This window comes from Oncorhynchus clarkii, chromosome 18 (assembly GCF_045791955.1).
Source record: "Oncorhynchus clarkii lewisi isolate Uvic-CL-2024 chromosome 18, UVic_Ocla_1.0, whole genome shotgun sequence".
Lineage (NCBI taxonomy): Eukaryota > Metazoa > Chordata > Actinopteri > Salmoniformes > Salmonidae > Oncorhynchus > Oncorhynchus clarkii.
Genome location: NC_092164.1, coordinates 7658183 through 7673182, shown reverse-complemented (window position 1 = coordinate 7673182; position 15000 = coordinate 7658183). Strand labels below are relative to the sequence as shown.

Sequence of the window (15000 nt, the reverse complement as noted above, 5' to 3'; positions counted from 1 at the left end):
GTGTGTTGTGGTTAACAGTGTGTTAGTATGTTGTGGTTAACAGTGTGTTAGTATGTTGTGGTTAACAGTGTGTTAGTATGTTGTGGTTAACAGTGTGTTAGTATGTTGTGGGTCACAGTGTGTTAGTATGTTGTGGTTAACAGTGTGTTAGTGTGTTGTGGTTAACAGTGTGTTAGTATGTTGTGGGTCACAGTGTGTTAGTATGTTGTGGGTCACAGTGTGTTAGTATGTTGTGGTTAACAGTGTGTTAGTATGTTGTGGGTCACAGTGTGTTAGTATGTTGTGGTTAACAGTGTGTTAGTGTGTTGTGGTTAACAGTGTGTTAGTATGTTGTGGGTCACAGTGTGTTAGTATGTTGTGGTTAACAGTGTGTTAGTATGTTGTGGTTAACAGTGTGTTAGTACATTGTTGTTAACAGTGTGTTAGTATGTTGTGGTTAACAGTGTGGTAGTATGTTGTGGTTAACAGTGTGTTAGTATGTTGTGGTTAACAGTGTGTTAGTATGTTGTGATTAACAATGTGTTAGTGTGTTGTGGTTAACAGTGTGTTAGTATGTTGTGGTTGACAGTGTGTTAGTGTGTTGTGGTTAACAGTGTGTTAGTACGTTGTGGGTCGGTATTGTTCTAACCTTAGTCCGTCTCCTCCTCAGGACCCCGCCACGTCTCGGACCCTCACCCTCATCTCTAAGACCATCCAGACCCTGGGTAGCCTGGCCAAGTCCAAATCAGCTAGTTTTAAAGAGACTTACATGGCGGCCTTCTACGATTACTTCAACGAGCAGAAGTATGGCGACGCTGTGAAGAACGTGAGTCTCTGCTCTGCTCTGTGGCTGGGAGAATGAGAGTCTTTGCTCTGTGGCTGGGAGCTCTATAGTCCTGTTACTGTCCAGCCTCCAGTGATCAGAATGAGAGCTCTAAGGTTCTGGTACTGACCATCCCCCAGTGATCAGAATGAGAGCTCTAAGGTTCTGGTACTGACCAGCCCCCCGGTGATTAGTCAGTGTGGATATTCTTTTGGAGAAGGAGAGAGGAAGTTGATAGCGATTTAACAGACTTATGGCCAGGGGATAGAAGCGGTTTAGGAGTCTGTTTGTCTGAACCTTGATGCACCGGTACCGCCTGCAGGACAGGAGCAGGGAGAACAGTCCTTGTCTTATGGTCAGGGGATAGAAGCGGTTTAGGAGTCTGTTTGTCTGAACCTTGATGCACCGGTACCGCCTGCAGGACAGGAGCGTGGAGAACAGTCATTGTCTTATGGCCAGGGGATAGAAGCGGTTTAGGAGTCTGTTTGTCTGAACCTTGATGCACCGGTACCACCTGCAGGACAGGAGCAGGGAGAACAGTCCTTGTCTTATGGCCAGGGGATAGAAGCGGTTTAGGAGTCTGTTTGTCTGAACCTTGATGCACCGGTACCACCTGCAGGACAGGAGCAGGGAGAACAGTCCTTGTCTTATGGCCAGGGGATAGAAGCGGTTTAGGAGTCTGTTTGTCTGAACCTTGATGCACCGGTACCGCCTGCAGGACAGGAGCAGGGAGAACAGTCCTTGTCTTATGGCCAGGGGATAGAAGCGGTTTAGGAGTCTCTTTGTCTGAACCTTGATGCACCGGTACCGCCTGCAGGACAGGAGCAGGGAGAACAGTCCTTGTCTCGGGTGGCTGGAAGCTTTGGCGATTTTTCAGACACTGGCTGTACGTCCTGGATGTCTGGGAACTCATCCCCCAGCTCACCCCCAGCTCACCCCCCAGCTCACCCCCAGCTCATCCCCAGCTCACCCCCCAGCTCACCCCCCAGCTCACCCCCCAGCTCACCCCCAGCTCACCCCCCAGCTCATCCCCCAGGTCACCCCCCAGCTCACCCCCAGCTCATCCCCCAGCTCACCCCCAGCTCATCCCCCAGCTCACCCCCAGCTCATCCCCCAGCTCATCCCCCAGCTCATCACTCTCTGTAGGGCCTTCCGGTCGAGAGCGGTGCAGTTGCCATACCAGACGGTGATACAACCAGTCATCTGCGGTGGCCATGCCAAATGGTTTCAGCCTCCTGAGGGAGGGAGGGAGGGGAGGGAGCTGGGGGATCACCGACATAGGCTGTCTCCTCTCTGTCGGTGATCAGGCCCTACCACCAGGTCTCCTCCCTCCTCCCTATAGGCTGTCTCCTCCCTGTCGGTGATCAGGCCCTACCACCAGGTCTCCTCCCTCCTCCCTCCTCCCTATAGGCTGTCTCCTCCCTGTCGGTGATCCGGCCCTACCACCAGGTCTTCTCCCTCCTCCCTCCTCCCTCCTCCCTATAGGCTGTCTCCTCCCTGTCGGTGATCAGGCCCTACCACCAGGTTTCTGACCTCCTCCCTATAGGCTGTCTCATTGCTGTCGGTGATCAGGCCCTACCACCGTCGTGTCGTCCAGCATATTTGATGATGGAGTTGGAGTCGTGCATGGCCACACAGTTGTGGGTAAACAGGGGTTACAGGAAGGGGCTAAGCACACACCCCTGGGGGGCCCCCGTGTTGAGAGTCTGCGTGGCGGAGGTGATGTTGCCTAGGCTCTGGTCAGAAGTAGTGCACTACATAGTGAAAAGGGTGTGATTTGGCATAGGTAGCATAAGCGATTTCAGAGCGTTGGGCCAGTAGCCTGAAAGGTCACTGGTTCGAATCCCCGAGATGACTAGGTGAAAAATCTGCCGATGTGCCCTTGAGCAAGGCACGTAAACGCTAATTGCTATTGTAAGTCGCTCTGGATAAGAGAGTCTATTAAAATGACTAAAATGTAAAAATGTAAATTTGAGATGTGCCGTCTGTCTGTCTGTAGTTCCTGGACCTAATCTCGTCGTCAGGGAGATGGAACCAGAAGAGTATCGAGACTCCCATCATGCTGAAAGAGGGGTAAGAGAGAGAACACAGGGGGTAACACTGGGGGGGTTAGGGGTAAGAGAGAGAGAACACAGGGGGTAACACTGAGGGGGTTAGGGGTAAGAGAGAGAGAACACAGGGGGTAACACTGAGGGGGTTAGGGGTAAGAGAGAGAGAACACAGTGGGTAACACTGAGGGGGTTAGGGGTAAGAGAGAGAGAACACAGGGGGTAACACTGAGGGGGTTAGGGGTAAGAGAGAGAGAACACAGGGGGTAACACTGAGGGGGTTAAGGGTAAGAGAGAGAACACAGGGGAGAACACAGGGGGGGTTGGGGGTAAGAGAGAGATAACTAATCAACAATATGCCCCAGACTCACTACTGAACCTATATAACCTGGTATCTCTACAGTAGTATTGGATCAGGCCCCAGACCCACTACTGAACCTATATAACCTGGTATCTCTACAGTGGTATTGGATCATTCCCCAGACCCACTACTGAACCTATATAACCTGGTATCTCTACAGTAGTATTGGATCAGTTCCCAGACCCACTACTGAACCTATATAACCTGGTATCTCTACAGTGGTATTGGATCAGGCCCCAGACTCACTACTGAACCTATATAACCTGGTATCTCTACAGTAGTATTGGATCAGGCCCGTCCTGCCTGTCCTTCACCTCGTGTGTTTCTCTGAAGACCTCTCTGTCTGATTATCTCTCCTGGCGATCTCTTCCTCCTTCAGTCAATCACTCATTTCTTCTTCTCTCCAGGTTCATGATCAAGCGAGCCCAGGGGAGGAACCGTTTTGGGATGAAGAACTTCAAGAAGAGGTGGTTTCGCCTCACTAACCATGAGTTTACCTACCACAAAACCAAAGGTAACTGCTGGAGGTTTGTGGGGGCTCTTCTACGGGTTGTCAGGCCTGGTTCTACGTCTGGTCTGTCTGTGTGCTCAAGATCTCGTTAGATGGTATCCACTGTGTGTTATAGAGGTGTAGTTAGATGGTATCCACTGTGTGTTATAGAGGTGTAGTTAGATGGTATCCACTATGTGTTATAGAGGTGTAGTTAGATGGTATCCACTGTGTGTTATAGAGGTGTAGTTAGATGGTATCCACTATGTGTTATTGAAATGTAGTTAGATGGTATATATTATGTGTTATAGAGGTGTAGTTAGATGGTATCCACTGTGTGTTATAGAGGTTTAGTTAGATGGTATCCACTATGTGTTATAGAGGTGTAGTTAGATGGTATCCACTATGTGTTATAGAGGTGTAGTTAGATGGTATCTACCATGTGTTATAGAGGTGTAGTTAGATGGTATCCACTATGTGTTATAGAGGTGTAGTTAGATGGTATCTACTATGTGTTATAGAGGTGTAGTTAGATGGTATCCACTATGTGTTATAGAGGTGTAGTTAGATGGTGTCCACCGTGTGTTATAGAGGTGTAGTTAGATGGTATCCACCGTGTGTTATAGAGGTGTAGTTAGATGGTATCCACTATGTGTTATAGAGGTGTAGTTAGATGGTATCCACTGTGTGTTATAGAGGTGTAGTTAGATGGTATCCACTATGTGTTATTGAAGTGTAGTTAGATGGTATATATTATGTGTTATAGAGGTGTAGTTAGATGGTATCCACTGTGTGTTATAGAGGTTTAGTTAGATGGTATCCACTATGTGTTATAGAGGTGTAGTTAGATGGTATCCACTATGTGTTATAGAGGTGTAGTTAGATGGTATCTACCATGTGTTATAGAGGTGTAGTTAGATGGTATCCACTATGTGTTATAGAGGTGTAGTTAGATGGTATCTACTATGTGTTATAGAGGTGTAGTTAGATGGTATCCACTATGTGTTATAGAGGTGTAGTTAGATGGTGTCCACCGTGTGTTATAGAGGTGTAGTTAGATGGTATCCACCGTGTGTTATAGAGGTGTAGTTAGATGGTATCCACCGTGTGTTATAGAGGTATAGTTAGATGGTATCCACTATGTGTTATAGAGGTGTAGTTAGATGGTATCCACTGTGTGTTATAGAGGTGTAGTTAGATGGTATCCACTGTGTGTTATAGAGGTGTAGTTAGATGGTATCCACTGTGTGTTATAGAGGTGTAGTTAGATGGTATCTACTATGTGTTATAGAGGTGTAGTTAGATGGTATCCACTATGTGTTATAGAGGTGTAGCTAGATGGTATCCACTATGTGTTATAGAGCTGTAGTTAGATGGTATCCACAATGTGTTATAGATGTGTAGTTAGATGGTATCCACTATGTGTTATAGAGGTGTAGTTAGATGGTATCCACTGTGTGTTATAGAGGTGTAGTTAGATGGTATCCACTGTGTGTTATAGAGGTGTAGTTAGATGGTATCCACTATGTGTTATAGAGGTGTAGTTAGATGGTATCCACTATGTGTTATAGAGGTGTAGTTAGATGGTATCCACTATGTGTTATAGAGGCGTAGTTAGATGGTATCCACTATGTGTTATAGAGGTGTAGTTAGATGGTATCTACTATGTGTTATAGAGGTGTAGTTAGATGGTATCTATTATGTGTTATAGAGGTGTAGTTAGATGGTTTCCACTATGTTATAGAGGTGTAGTTAGATGGTATATACTATGTGTTATAGAGGTGTAGTTAGATGGTATCTACTATGTGTTATAGAGGTGTAGTTAGATGGTATCTACTATGTGTTATAGAGGTGTAGTTAGATGGTATCCACTATGTGTTATAGAGCTGTAGTTAGATGGTATCCACTATGTGTTATAGAGGTGTAGCTAGATGGTATCCACTATGTGTTATAGAGCTGTAGTTAGATGGTATCCACAATGTGTTATAGATGTGTAGTTAGATGGTATCCACTATGTGTTATAGAGGTGTAGTTAGATGGTGTCCACCGTGTGTTTTAGAGGTGTAGTTAGATGGTATCCACTATGTGTTATAGAGGTGTAGTTAGATGGTATCCACTATGTGTTATAGAGGTGTAGTTAGATGGTATCCACTATGTGTTATATAGGTGTAGTTAAATGGTACCCACTATGTGATAGAGATTGCAGTGTGCAGTAGGTTTGAGAAGGTACTTTTCTCCAGTCCTTTTCCAGGTGTAGCCAGCCTACTGTTCTCCAGTCCTTTTCCAGGTGTAGCCAGCCTACTGTTCTCCAGTCCTTTTCCAGGTGTAGCCAGCCTACTGTTCTCCAGTCCTTTTCCAGGTGTAGCCAGCCTACTGTTCTCCAGTCCTTTTCCAGGTATAGCCAGCCTACTGTTCTCCAGTCCTTTTCCAGGTGTAGCCAGCCTACTGTTCTCCAGTACTTTTCCAGGTGTAGCCAGCCTACTGTTCTCCAGTCCTTTTCCAGGTGTAGCCAGCCTACTGTTCTCCAGTCCTTTTCCAGCCTACTGTTCTCCAGTCCTTTTCCAGGTGTAGCCAGTCTACTGTTCTCCAGTCCTTTTCCAGGTGTAGCCAGCCTACTGTTCTCCAGTCCTTTTCCAGGTGTAGCCAGCCTACTGTTCTCCAGTCCTTTTCCAGGTGTAGCCAGCCTACTGTTCTCCAGTCCTTTTCCAGGTGTAGCCAGCCTACTGTTCTCCAGTCCTTTTCCAGGTGTAGCCAGCCTACTGTTCTCCAGTCCTTTTCCAGGTGTAGCCAGCCTACTGTTCTCCAGTCCTTTTCCAGGTGTAGCCAGCCTACTGTTCTCCAGTCCTTTTCCAGGTGTAGCCAGCCTACTGTTCTCCAGTCCTTTTCCAGGTGTAGCCAGCCTACTGTTCTCCAGTCCTTTTCCAGGTGTAGCCAGCCTACTGTTCTCCAGTCCTTTTCCAGGTGTAGCCAGTCTACTGTTCTCCAGTCCTTTTCCAGGTGTAGCCAGCCTACTGTTCTCCAGTCCTTTTCCAGGTGTAGCCAGCCTACTGTTCTCCAGTCCTTTTCCAGGTGTAGTCAGCCTACTGTTCTCCAGTAAAATGTAAGATGAACTTTTAAGCAAAACATCAGTCAATGTAGCTGACTACATTCTTTCTATGGTAAACATTAGAATAAGATAAGATAAGATGACCATGCATTGTTTTTTGCTAAACAAACAAAAAATACCTTGTTTTTCATTATCAGCTCATTTACTGGCTACCAACCACATAGCGTTCTGTTGTCATCTGATGAAACTGAAGCTATTTTCTGCAGAATGTGTTGCAGTAATATCCTGTGTATTTCTCTCGTTGTGCTATTTACAAACAAACACATGACTGGCTCAAATGCTTTGAGGAACTATGATAATCTTCATAATGTGAGATAATGTGAGTTAATGTGGGATAATGTGAGATAATGTGGGATAATGTGAATTGATGTGAGATCGTGTGAGATCATGTGGGATAATGCGGCATAATGTATGATACCGTGAGATAATGTGGGATAATGTGGCTGGCTCAAATGTTTTGAGGGACTATGATAATCTTCATTATGTGCGATAATGTGCGATAATGTGAGATAATCTTCATAATGTGAGATAATGTGGCTAATGTGACTAATGTGAAATAATGTGAGATAATCTTCATAATGTGAGATAATCTTCATAATGAGAGATAATGTGAGATAATCTTCATAATGAGAGATAATGTGAGGTAATGTGAGATAATGTGAGATAATCTTCATAATGTGAGGTAATGTGAGATAATGTGCGATAATCTTCATAATGTGAGATAATCTTCATAATGAGAGATAATGTGCGGTAATGTGAGATAATGTGCGATAATCTTCATAATGTGAGATATTGTGAGATAATCTTCATAATGTGAGATAATGTGACCTGGGGAAATGAACAACGCTTTATCTCCTAACGTGTTTTGCACAAGTTGACGGCAGGTTCTTACTTAAAAAAGGTAGCAAAAATATTAAAATGTATTGAAAAACTTTGAAGAAATAGTTTTCAATGGTATTGACAGTATTTAAAAACCAACCTGTGGCTACTTCCAAATACCTTGTGTGTCACGACTTCCGCCGAAGTCGGCCCTTCTCCTTGTTCGGCGCCGGCCTTCTAGTCACCACGATCCATGTTTCAGTCGACCCTTCTCCCTGTTCGGGTGGTCGACATCGCCGGCCTTCTAGTCACCACGATCCATGTTTCAGTCGACCCTTCTCCCTGTTCGGGTGGTCGACGTCGCCGCCCTTCTAGTCACCACCGATCCATGTTTCAGTCGGCCCTTCTCCCTGTTCGGGTGGCGTTTGGTGATCGACGTCGCCGGCCTTCTAGTCACCACGATCCATGTTTCAGTTTAGTTTTGTTTTGTCTGTGTTACACACACCTGGTTTCAATCCCCATATCATGTTCCTTATTTAACCCTCTGGCATACCGTTCTGTCCTGTCCGTGATTGTTGGAGTCTTACTGGTTGTTGTAGGATTTAGTGTGTATGTATTTTTTGGGGCTATGTCTAAAAATACCCCCCCGTGTGGTAAACCGTGGGGTGTTGGGGCTATTTCCAAATACCCCCCCACCCCCCCCGTGTGGTAAACCGTTGGGTGTTGGGGCTATTTCCAAATACCCCCCCCCACCCCCCCACCCCCCCGTGTGGTAAACCGTTGGGTGTTGGGGCTATTTCCAAATACCCCCCCACCCCCCCCGTGTGGTAAACCGTTGGGTGTTGGGGCTATTTCCAAATACCCCCCCACCCCCCGTGTGGTAAACCGTTGGGTGTTGGGGCTATTTCCAAATACCCCCCCACCCCCCCGTGTGGTAAACCGTGGGGTGTTGGGGCTATTTCCAAATACCCCCCCCCCCGTGTGGTAAACCGTTGGGTGTTGGGGCTATGTCTAAAAATACCCCCCCCCCGTGTGGTAAACCGTGGGGTGTTGGGGCTATTTCCAAATACCCCCCCACACCCCCCCCCGTGTGGTAAACCGTTGGGTGTTGGGGCTATTTCCAAATACCCCCCCCCCCCCCCCCCCGTGTGGTAAACCGTGGGGTGTTGGGGCTATTTCCAAATACCCCCCCCCCCCCCCCCCCCCCGTGTGGTAAACCGTTGGGTGTTGGGGCTATTTCCAAATACCCCCCCACCCCCCCGTGTGGTAAACCGTGGGGTGTTGGGGCTATTTCCAAATACCCCCCCCCCCCCCCCCCGTGTGGTAAACCGTGGGGTGTTGGGGCTATTTCCAAATACCCCCCCCCCCCCCCGTGTGGTAAACCGTTGGGTGTTGGGGCTATGTCTAAAAATACCCCCCCGTGTGGTAAACCGTGGGGTGTTGGGGCTATTTCCAAATACCCCCCCACCCCCCCGTGTGGTAAACCGTGGGGTGTTGGGGCTATTTCCAAATACCCCCCCCCCCGTGTGGTAAACCGTGGGCTGTTGGGGCTATTTCCAAATACCCCCCCCCGTGTGGTAAACCGATGGGTATTGGGACTATTTCCAAATACCCCCCCCCCCCCCCCCGTGTGGTAAACCGTGGGCTGTTGGGGCTATTTCCAACTACCCCCCCGTGTGGTAAACCGATGGGTATTGGGACTATTTCCAAATACCCCCCCCCCCCCCCCCCCGTGTGGTAAACCGTGGGCTGTTGGGGCTATTTCCAACTACCCCCCCGTGTGGTAAACCGATGGGTATTGGGACTATTTCCAAATACCCCCCCCCCCCCCCCCCCGTGTGGTAAACGGTGGGCTGTTGGGGCTATTTCCAAATACCCCCCCCGTGTGGTAAACGGTGGGCTGTTGGGGCTATTTCCAAATACCCCCCCCCCCCCCCCCCGTGTGGTAAACCGATGGGTATTGGGACTATTTCCAACTACCCCCCCGTGTGGTAAACGGTGGGCTGTTGGGGCTATTTCCAAATACCCCCCCCCGTGTGGTAAACCGATGGGTATTGGGACTATTTCCAACTACCCCCCGTGTGGTAAACGGTGGGCTGTTGGGACTATTTCCAACTACCCCCCCCGTGTGGTAAACGGTGGGCTGTTGGGACTATTTCCAACTACCCCCCCCCGTGTGGTAAACCGATGGGTATTGGGACTATTTCCAACTACCCCCCCCCGTGTGGTAAACCGATGGGTATTGGGACTATTTCCAAATACCCCCCCCGTGTGGTAAACGGTGGGCTGTTGGGTTGAGTTTGCAGAGATGAACACAGAGACGGGGAGTTTCTAGTCAGAAAACCCGACTTTACTTGGAAACAAAATAAACATAACAACAAAATAACTGAGGTTCGGCTCGGTCCTTCTTCTCAGACTCTGCGCCGTGTCTGTCTCTCGCGGGGGTGCCATGGTGCTCCCTTTATGTGGGCTGCACGGCTGGTTGGCACGCTCCCCTAATTTCCTCTACTTGGAGCCATCAGCGTCGGGGTACCCAGCCTGTGTACTCCCAGCAGAGGGAGCCAACGTTGGGGCAGTATGAAAATTATAGTGGGTCAAGCGTGTCGTGTGTGGTGGAGATTCTAGCCTTTCAAAGCGCTTCATGATGACAGAAGTCGGTGCTCCAGGGCGATAGTCACTTAGTTCAGCTTTCTTGGGTACAGGAACAATGGTGGCCATCTTGAAGCAAGTGGGGACAGCAGACTGGGATAGGGAGAGGTTGAAAATGTCGGTAAACACTCCAGCCAGTTGGTCTGCACATGGTCTGAAAACGCGGCTTGGGATGAAGCCCGGGCCGACAGCATTGCGAGGGTTAACACGCTTGAATGTCCTACTCACGTCGGCTACAGAGATCTGGAGCCTAAAAATAACATTTGATTTGATTCGGTCCTCGTGAGCAGCGGGGGCCCACGTCGGTGGCTGTGAGTTGTTTTCCTCGAAGGGTGTGATAAAGGTGTTCAGCTTGTCTGGCGGTGAGGCGTCTGTGTCCGCGACTTGGCTCGTTTTTCCTCTATAATCCAGGACTTTCTGGAGTCCCTGACAACTCCACTTTGACCCTATAATATATCTTTGCCTGTTTGATTGTCTGTTTGTACTCGTTCATGTTTCCAGTCCCTCACCGTGGTTAAATGCGGTGGTTTGCGCTGCCATCTGGTTTTGGGTTCTAATGGTCACAGTAGGAACAACATCCTCTATTTTATTTAACCTTTATTTAACTAATCAAGTCAGTTACGAACAAATTCTTATTTACAATGACGGCCCTATGGAACTCCCGATCACGGCCGGTTGTGATACAGCCCGGGATCGAACCCTGGGTCTGTAGTGACGCCTCTAGCACGGCCAAAGACAGAGTCAGTGTTTTTTGTTGATTCATCGTGTTAATGATTAACTTTGTGAACAGGAATCAAAGCTGAGCTGCAATGGGAGAAAACCACCCAATACACACGCACACGCGCACACACACATAGCTGTTTGTTCTGGTGTCTGATGCAGTACCTTGTTTTCTCCAGGTGAGGGCGCTCTCTGCAGAATCCCCATAGAGAACATCCTGGCTGTAGAGAGACTGGAGGAAGAGTCATTCAAGATGAAGAACGTAAGAATACAAACCATCAAACACCAACTACCAAACACCAAATGCCAAACACCAACTACCGACTACCAAACACCAACTACCAAACACCAACTACCAAACACCAACTGTCAAACACCAAACACCAACTGCCAAACACCAACTACCAAACACCAACTACCAAACACCAACTACCAAACACCAACTGCCAAACACCAACTGCCAAACACTAACTACCAAACACCAACTGCCAAACACCAACTACCAAACACCAACTGCCAAACACCAACTACCAAACACCAACTGCCAAACACCAACTGCCAAACACTAACTACCAAACACCAACTACCAAACACTAACTACCAAACACTAACTACCAAACACCAACTGCCAAACACCAACTACCAAACACCAACTGCCAAACACCAACTACCAAACACTAACTACCAAACACTAACTACCAAACACCAACTGCCAAACACCAACTACCAGGGTATTAATTGACGTTATGATCCTAAACAGCTTAGCGGTCCAGAGTCCAGACTCTAGATAGTATTGACTGTTATGAGTCTAAACAACTTAGTGATCCAGAGTCTAGATAGTATTGACTGTTATGAGTCTAAACAACTTAGCAGTCCAGACTCCAGATAGTATTGACTGTTATGAGTCTAAACACCTTAGCGGTCCAGACTCTAGATAGTATTGACTGTTATGAGTCTAAACAACTTAGTGGTCCAGACTCTAGATAGTATTGACTGTTATGAGTCTAAACAACTTAGTGATCCAGACTCTAGATAGTATTGACTGTTATGAGTCTAAACAACTTAGTGGTCCAGACTCTAGATAGTATTGACTGTTATGAGTCTAAACAACTTAGTGATCCAGAGTCCAGACTCTAGATAGTATTGACTGTTATGAGTCTAAACAACTTAGCGGTCCAGAGTCCAGACTCTAGATAGTATTGACTGTTATGAGTCTAAACAACTTAGCGGTCCAGACTCTAGATAGTATTGACTGTTATGAGTCTAAACAACTTAGCGGTCCAGACTCTAGATAGTATTGACTGTTATGAGTCTAAACAACTTAGCGGTCCAGACTCTAGATAGTATTGACTGTTATGAGTCTGCTGCAGGAGTTAGAGACGGAGACCTGAGGAAGGTTTATACACTGCTGGTTGTAACATGTCCCTCTCTCCCTCCTCCCCCCCTAGATGTCCCCCTGGATGTTCCAGGTAATCGAGCCCAGAGAGGGCTAATGACTGTGTACTCTCCTCTCAATTCAGTGGGCCTCCTCTCAATTCATTGGGCCTCCTCTCAATTCAGTTGGGCCTCCTCTCAATTCAGTGGGCCTCCTCTCAAATCAGTGGGCCTCCTCTCAATTCAGTGGGCCTGCTCTCAAATCAGTGGGCCTCCTCTCAATTCAGTGGGCCTCCTCTCAGTTCAGTGGGCCTCCTCTCAGTTCAGTGGGCCTCCTCTCAGTTCAGTGGGCCTCCTCTCAATTCAGTGGGCCTCCTCTCAATTCAGTTGGGCCTCCTCTCAATTCAGTGGGCCTCCTCTCAATTCAGTTGGGCCTCCTCTCAATTCAGTGGGCCTCCTCTCAATTCAGTTGGGCCTCCTCTCAGTTCAGTGGGCCTCCTCTCAATTCAGTGGGCCTCCTCTCAATTCAGTTGGGCCTCCTCTCAATTCAGTGGGCCTCCTCTCAGTTCAGTGGGCCTCCTCTCAATTCAGTGGGCCTCCTCTCAGTTCAGTGGGCCTCCTCTCAGTTCAGTGGGCCTCATCTCAGTTCAGTGGGCCTCCTCTCAGTTCAGTGGGCCTCCTCTCAGTTCAGTGGGCCTCCTGTCAATTCAGTGGGCCTCCTGTCAATCCAGTGGGCCTCCTGTCAATTCAGTGGGCCTCCTCTCAGTTCAGTGGGCCTCCTCTCAGTTCAGTGGGCCTCCTGTCAATTCAGTGGGCCTCCTCTCAGTTCAGTGGGCCTCCTCTCAGTTCAGTGGGCCTCCTCTCAGTTCAGTGGGCCTCCTCTCAGTTCAGTGGGCCTCCTGTCAATTCAGTGGGCCTCCTCTCAGTTCAGTGGGCCTCCTCTCAGTTCAGTGGGCCTCCTCTCAGTTCAGTGGGCCTCCTCTCAGTTCAGTGGGCCTCCTCTCAGTTCAGTGGGCCTCCTCTCAATTCAGTGGGCCTCCTCTCAATTCAGTTGGGCCTCCTCTCAATTCAGTGGGCCTCCTCTCAATTCAGTGGGCCTTTATTGGCATGGAAACATGTGTTTATATTTCCAAAGAAAGTGAAATAAACAATTAACAAAAGTGAAAAGCCACAAAACAACATTAACAACAAACTATTAGAATTTAACAATAAATATTACACTTAAAAAGGTTGAAAAATATATATAGACATTTCAATCATTTTAGCAACGTGTAAATAGTTGTAATATGAATAGTGGGGGTAGATAAATAAACATATACATATTGTTGTTATTTAGAATGTTGTTTGTGTTCCACTGGTTTCCCTTTTGTCATGGCAACGGACCACACATCTTGCTGCTGTGATTTCACACTGTGGTATTTCACCCAGTATTTCACCCAGTAGGGAGTCTACCAATGTTTGATTTGTTTTCGAATTCTTTGTGGATCTGTGTAATCTGAGGGAAATGTGTGTCTCTAATATGGTCATACGTTGGACAGGAGGTGATGAAGTGCAGCTCAGTTTCCACCTCATTTTGTGGGCAGTGAGCACATAGCCTGTCTTCTCTTGAGAGCCATGTCTGTCTACGGCGGCCTTTCTCAATAGCAAGGCTATGCTCACTGAGTCTGTACATTGTCAAAGCTTTCCTTAAGTTTGGGTCAGTCACAGTGGTCAGGTGTTCTGCCGCTGTGTACTCTCTGTTTAGGGCCAAATAGCATTCTAGTTTGCTCTGTTTTTTTGTTAATTCTTTCCAATGTGTCAAGTAATTATCCTTTTATTTTCTCATGATTTGATTGGGTCTAATTGTGTTGCTGTCCTGGGGCTCTGTGGGGTGTGTTTCTGTTTGTGAACAGAGCCCCAGGACCAGCTTGCTTAGGGGACTCTTCTCCAGGTTCCTCTCTCTGTAGGTGAGGGCTTTGTGGTGGACATGTGTGGGCATCTCTTCCTTTTAGGTGGTTGTAGAATTGAACAGCTCTCTCTTGGATTTTGTTAACTAGCGGGTATCGGCCTAATCCTGCTCTGCATTATTTGGTGTTTATTTGATATTTCGGCAGAATTCTGCAGAGTCTATATTGGGTTTCCCATTTAGTGAATAATTGGTGGGTGAGCGGACCCCAGACCTCACAACCATAAAGGGCAATGGGTTCTATAGATTAATGGGTTCTACAGATTAATGGGTTCTACAGATTAATGGGTTCTACAGATTAATGGGTTCTACAGTAGTATGTTTAGCCAGACCTGAATTGGGATGTTGAGTTTTATGTTCCTTTTGATGGCACAGAAGGCCCTTCTTGCCTTGTCTCTTAGATCGTTCACAGCCTTACTCCTCTCCCTCTCTGTCTCTCTCTGTCTCTCTCTGTCTCTCTCTCTCTCTGTCTCTCTCTCCCTCTCTCTCTCTCTCTCTCTCTCTCCGTATCTCACTCCCCCTTTCTCTCTTTCTCTCTCTCTCTCTCTCTCTCTCTCTCTCTCCCCCCCCCCCCCCAGATGTTCCAGGTAATCCAGCCAGAGAGGGCTCTCTACATCCAGGCCAATAACTGTGTGGAGGCCAGGGACTGGATAGACATCCTGACCAAGGTCAGCCAGTGCAACAGG

The 15000-nt window shown here is 47.6% G+C and overlaps 2 protein-coding genes across 2 annotated transcripts in view; both read left to right on the top strand.

Moving 5' to 3' along the window:
- LOC139372956 (general transcription factor II-I repeat domain-containing protein 2-like) overlaps positions 1-15000 on the top strand; it is a 979173-nt gene that overhangs the window by 226376 nt on the left and 737797 nt on the right. The window lies entirely within an intron of this gene.
- Positions 1-15000, top strand: part of LOC139372431 (ras GTPase-activating protein 3-like) — a 115050-nt gene that overhangs the window by 96791 nt on the left and 3259 nt on the right. Inside the window, exons 16-20 of the mRNA XM_071112144.1 lie at positions 650-805; positions 2802-2875; positions 3619-3725; positions 11175-11257; positions 14893-15000. The exon at positions 14893-15000 is cut by the window's right edge and continues 101 nt beyond it. Of these exons, the coding sequence (XP_070968245.1) occupies positions 650-805; positions 2802-2875; positions 3619-3725; positions 11175-11257; positions 14893-15000 (528 nt within the window). The remainder of the gene's footprint in view (positions 1-649; positions 806-2801; positions 2876-3618; positions 3726-11174; positions 11258-14892) is intronic.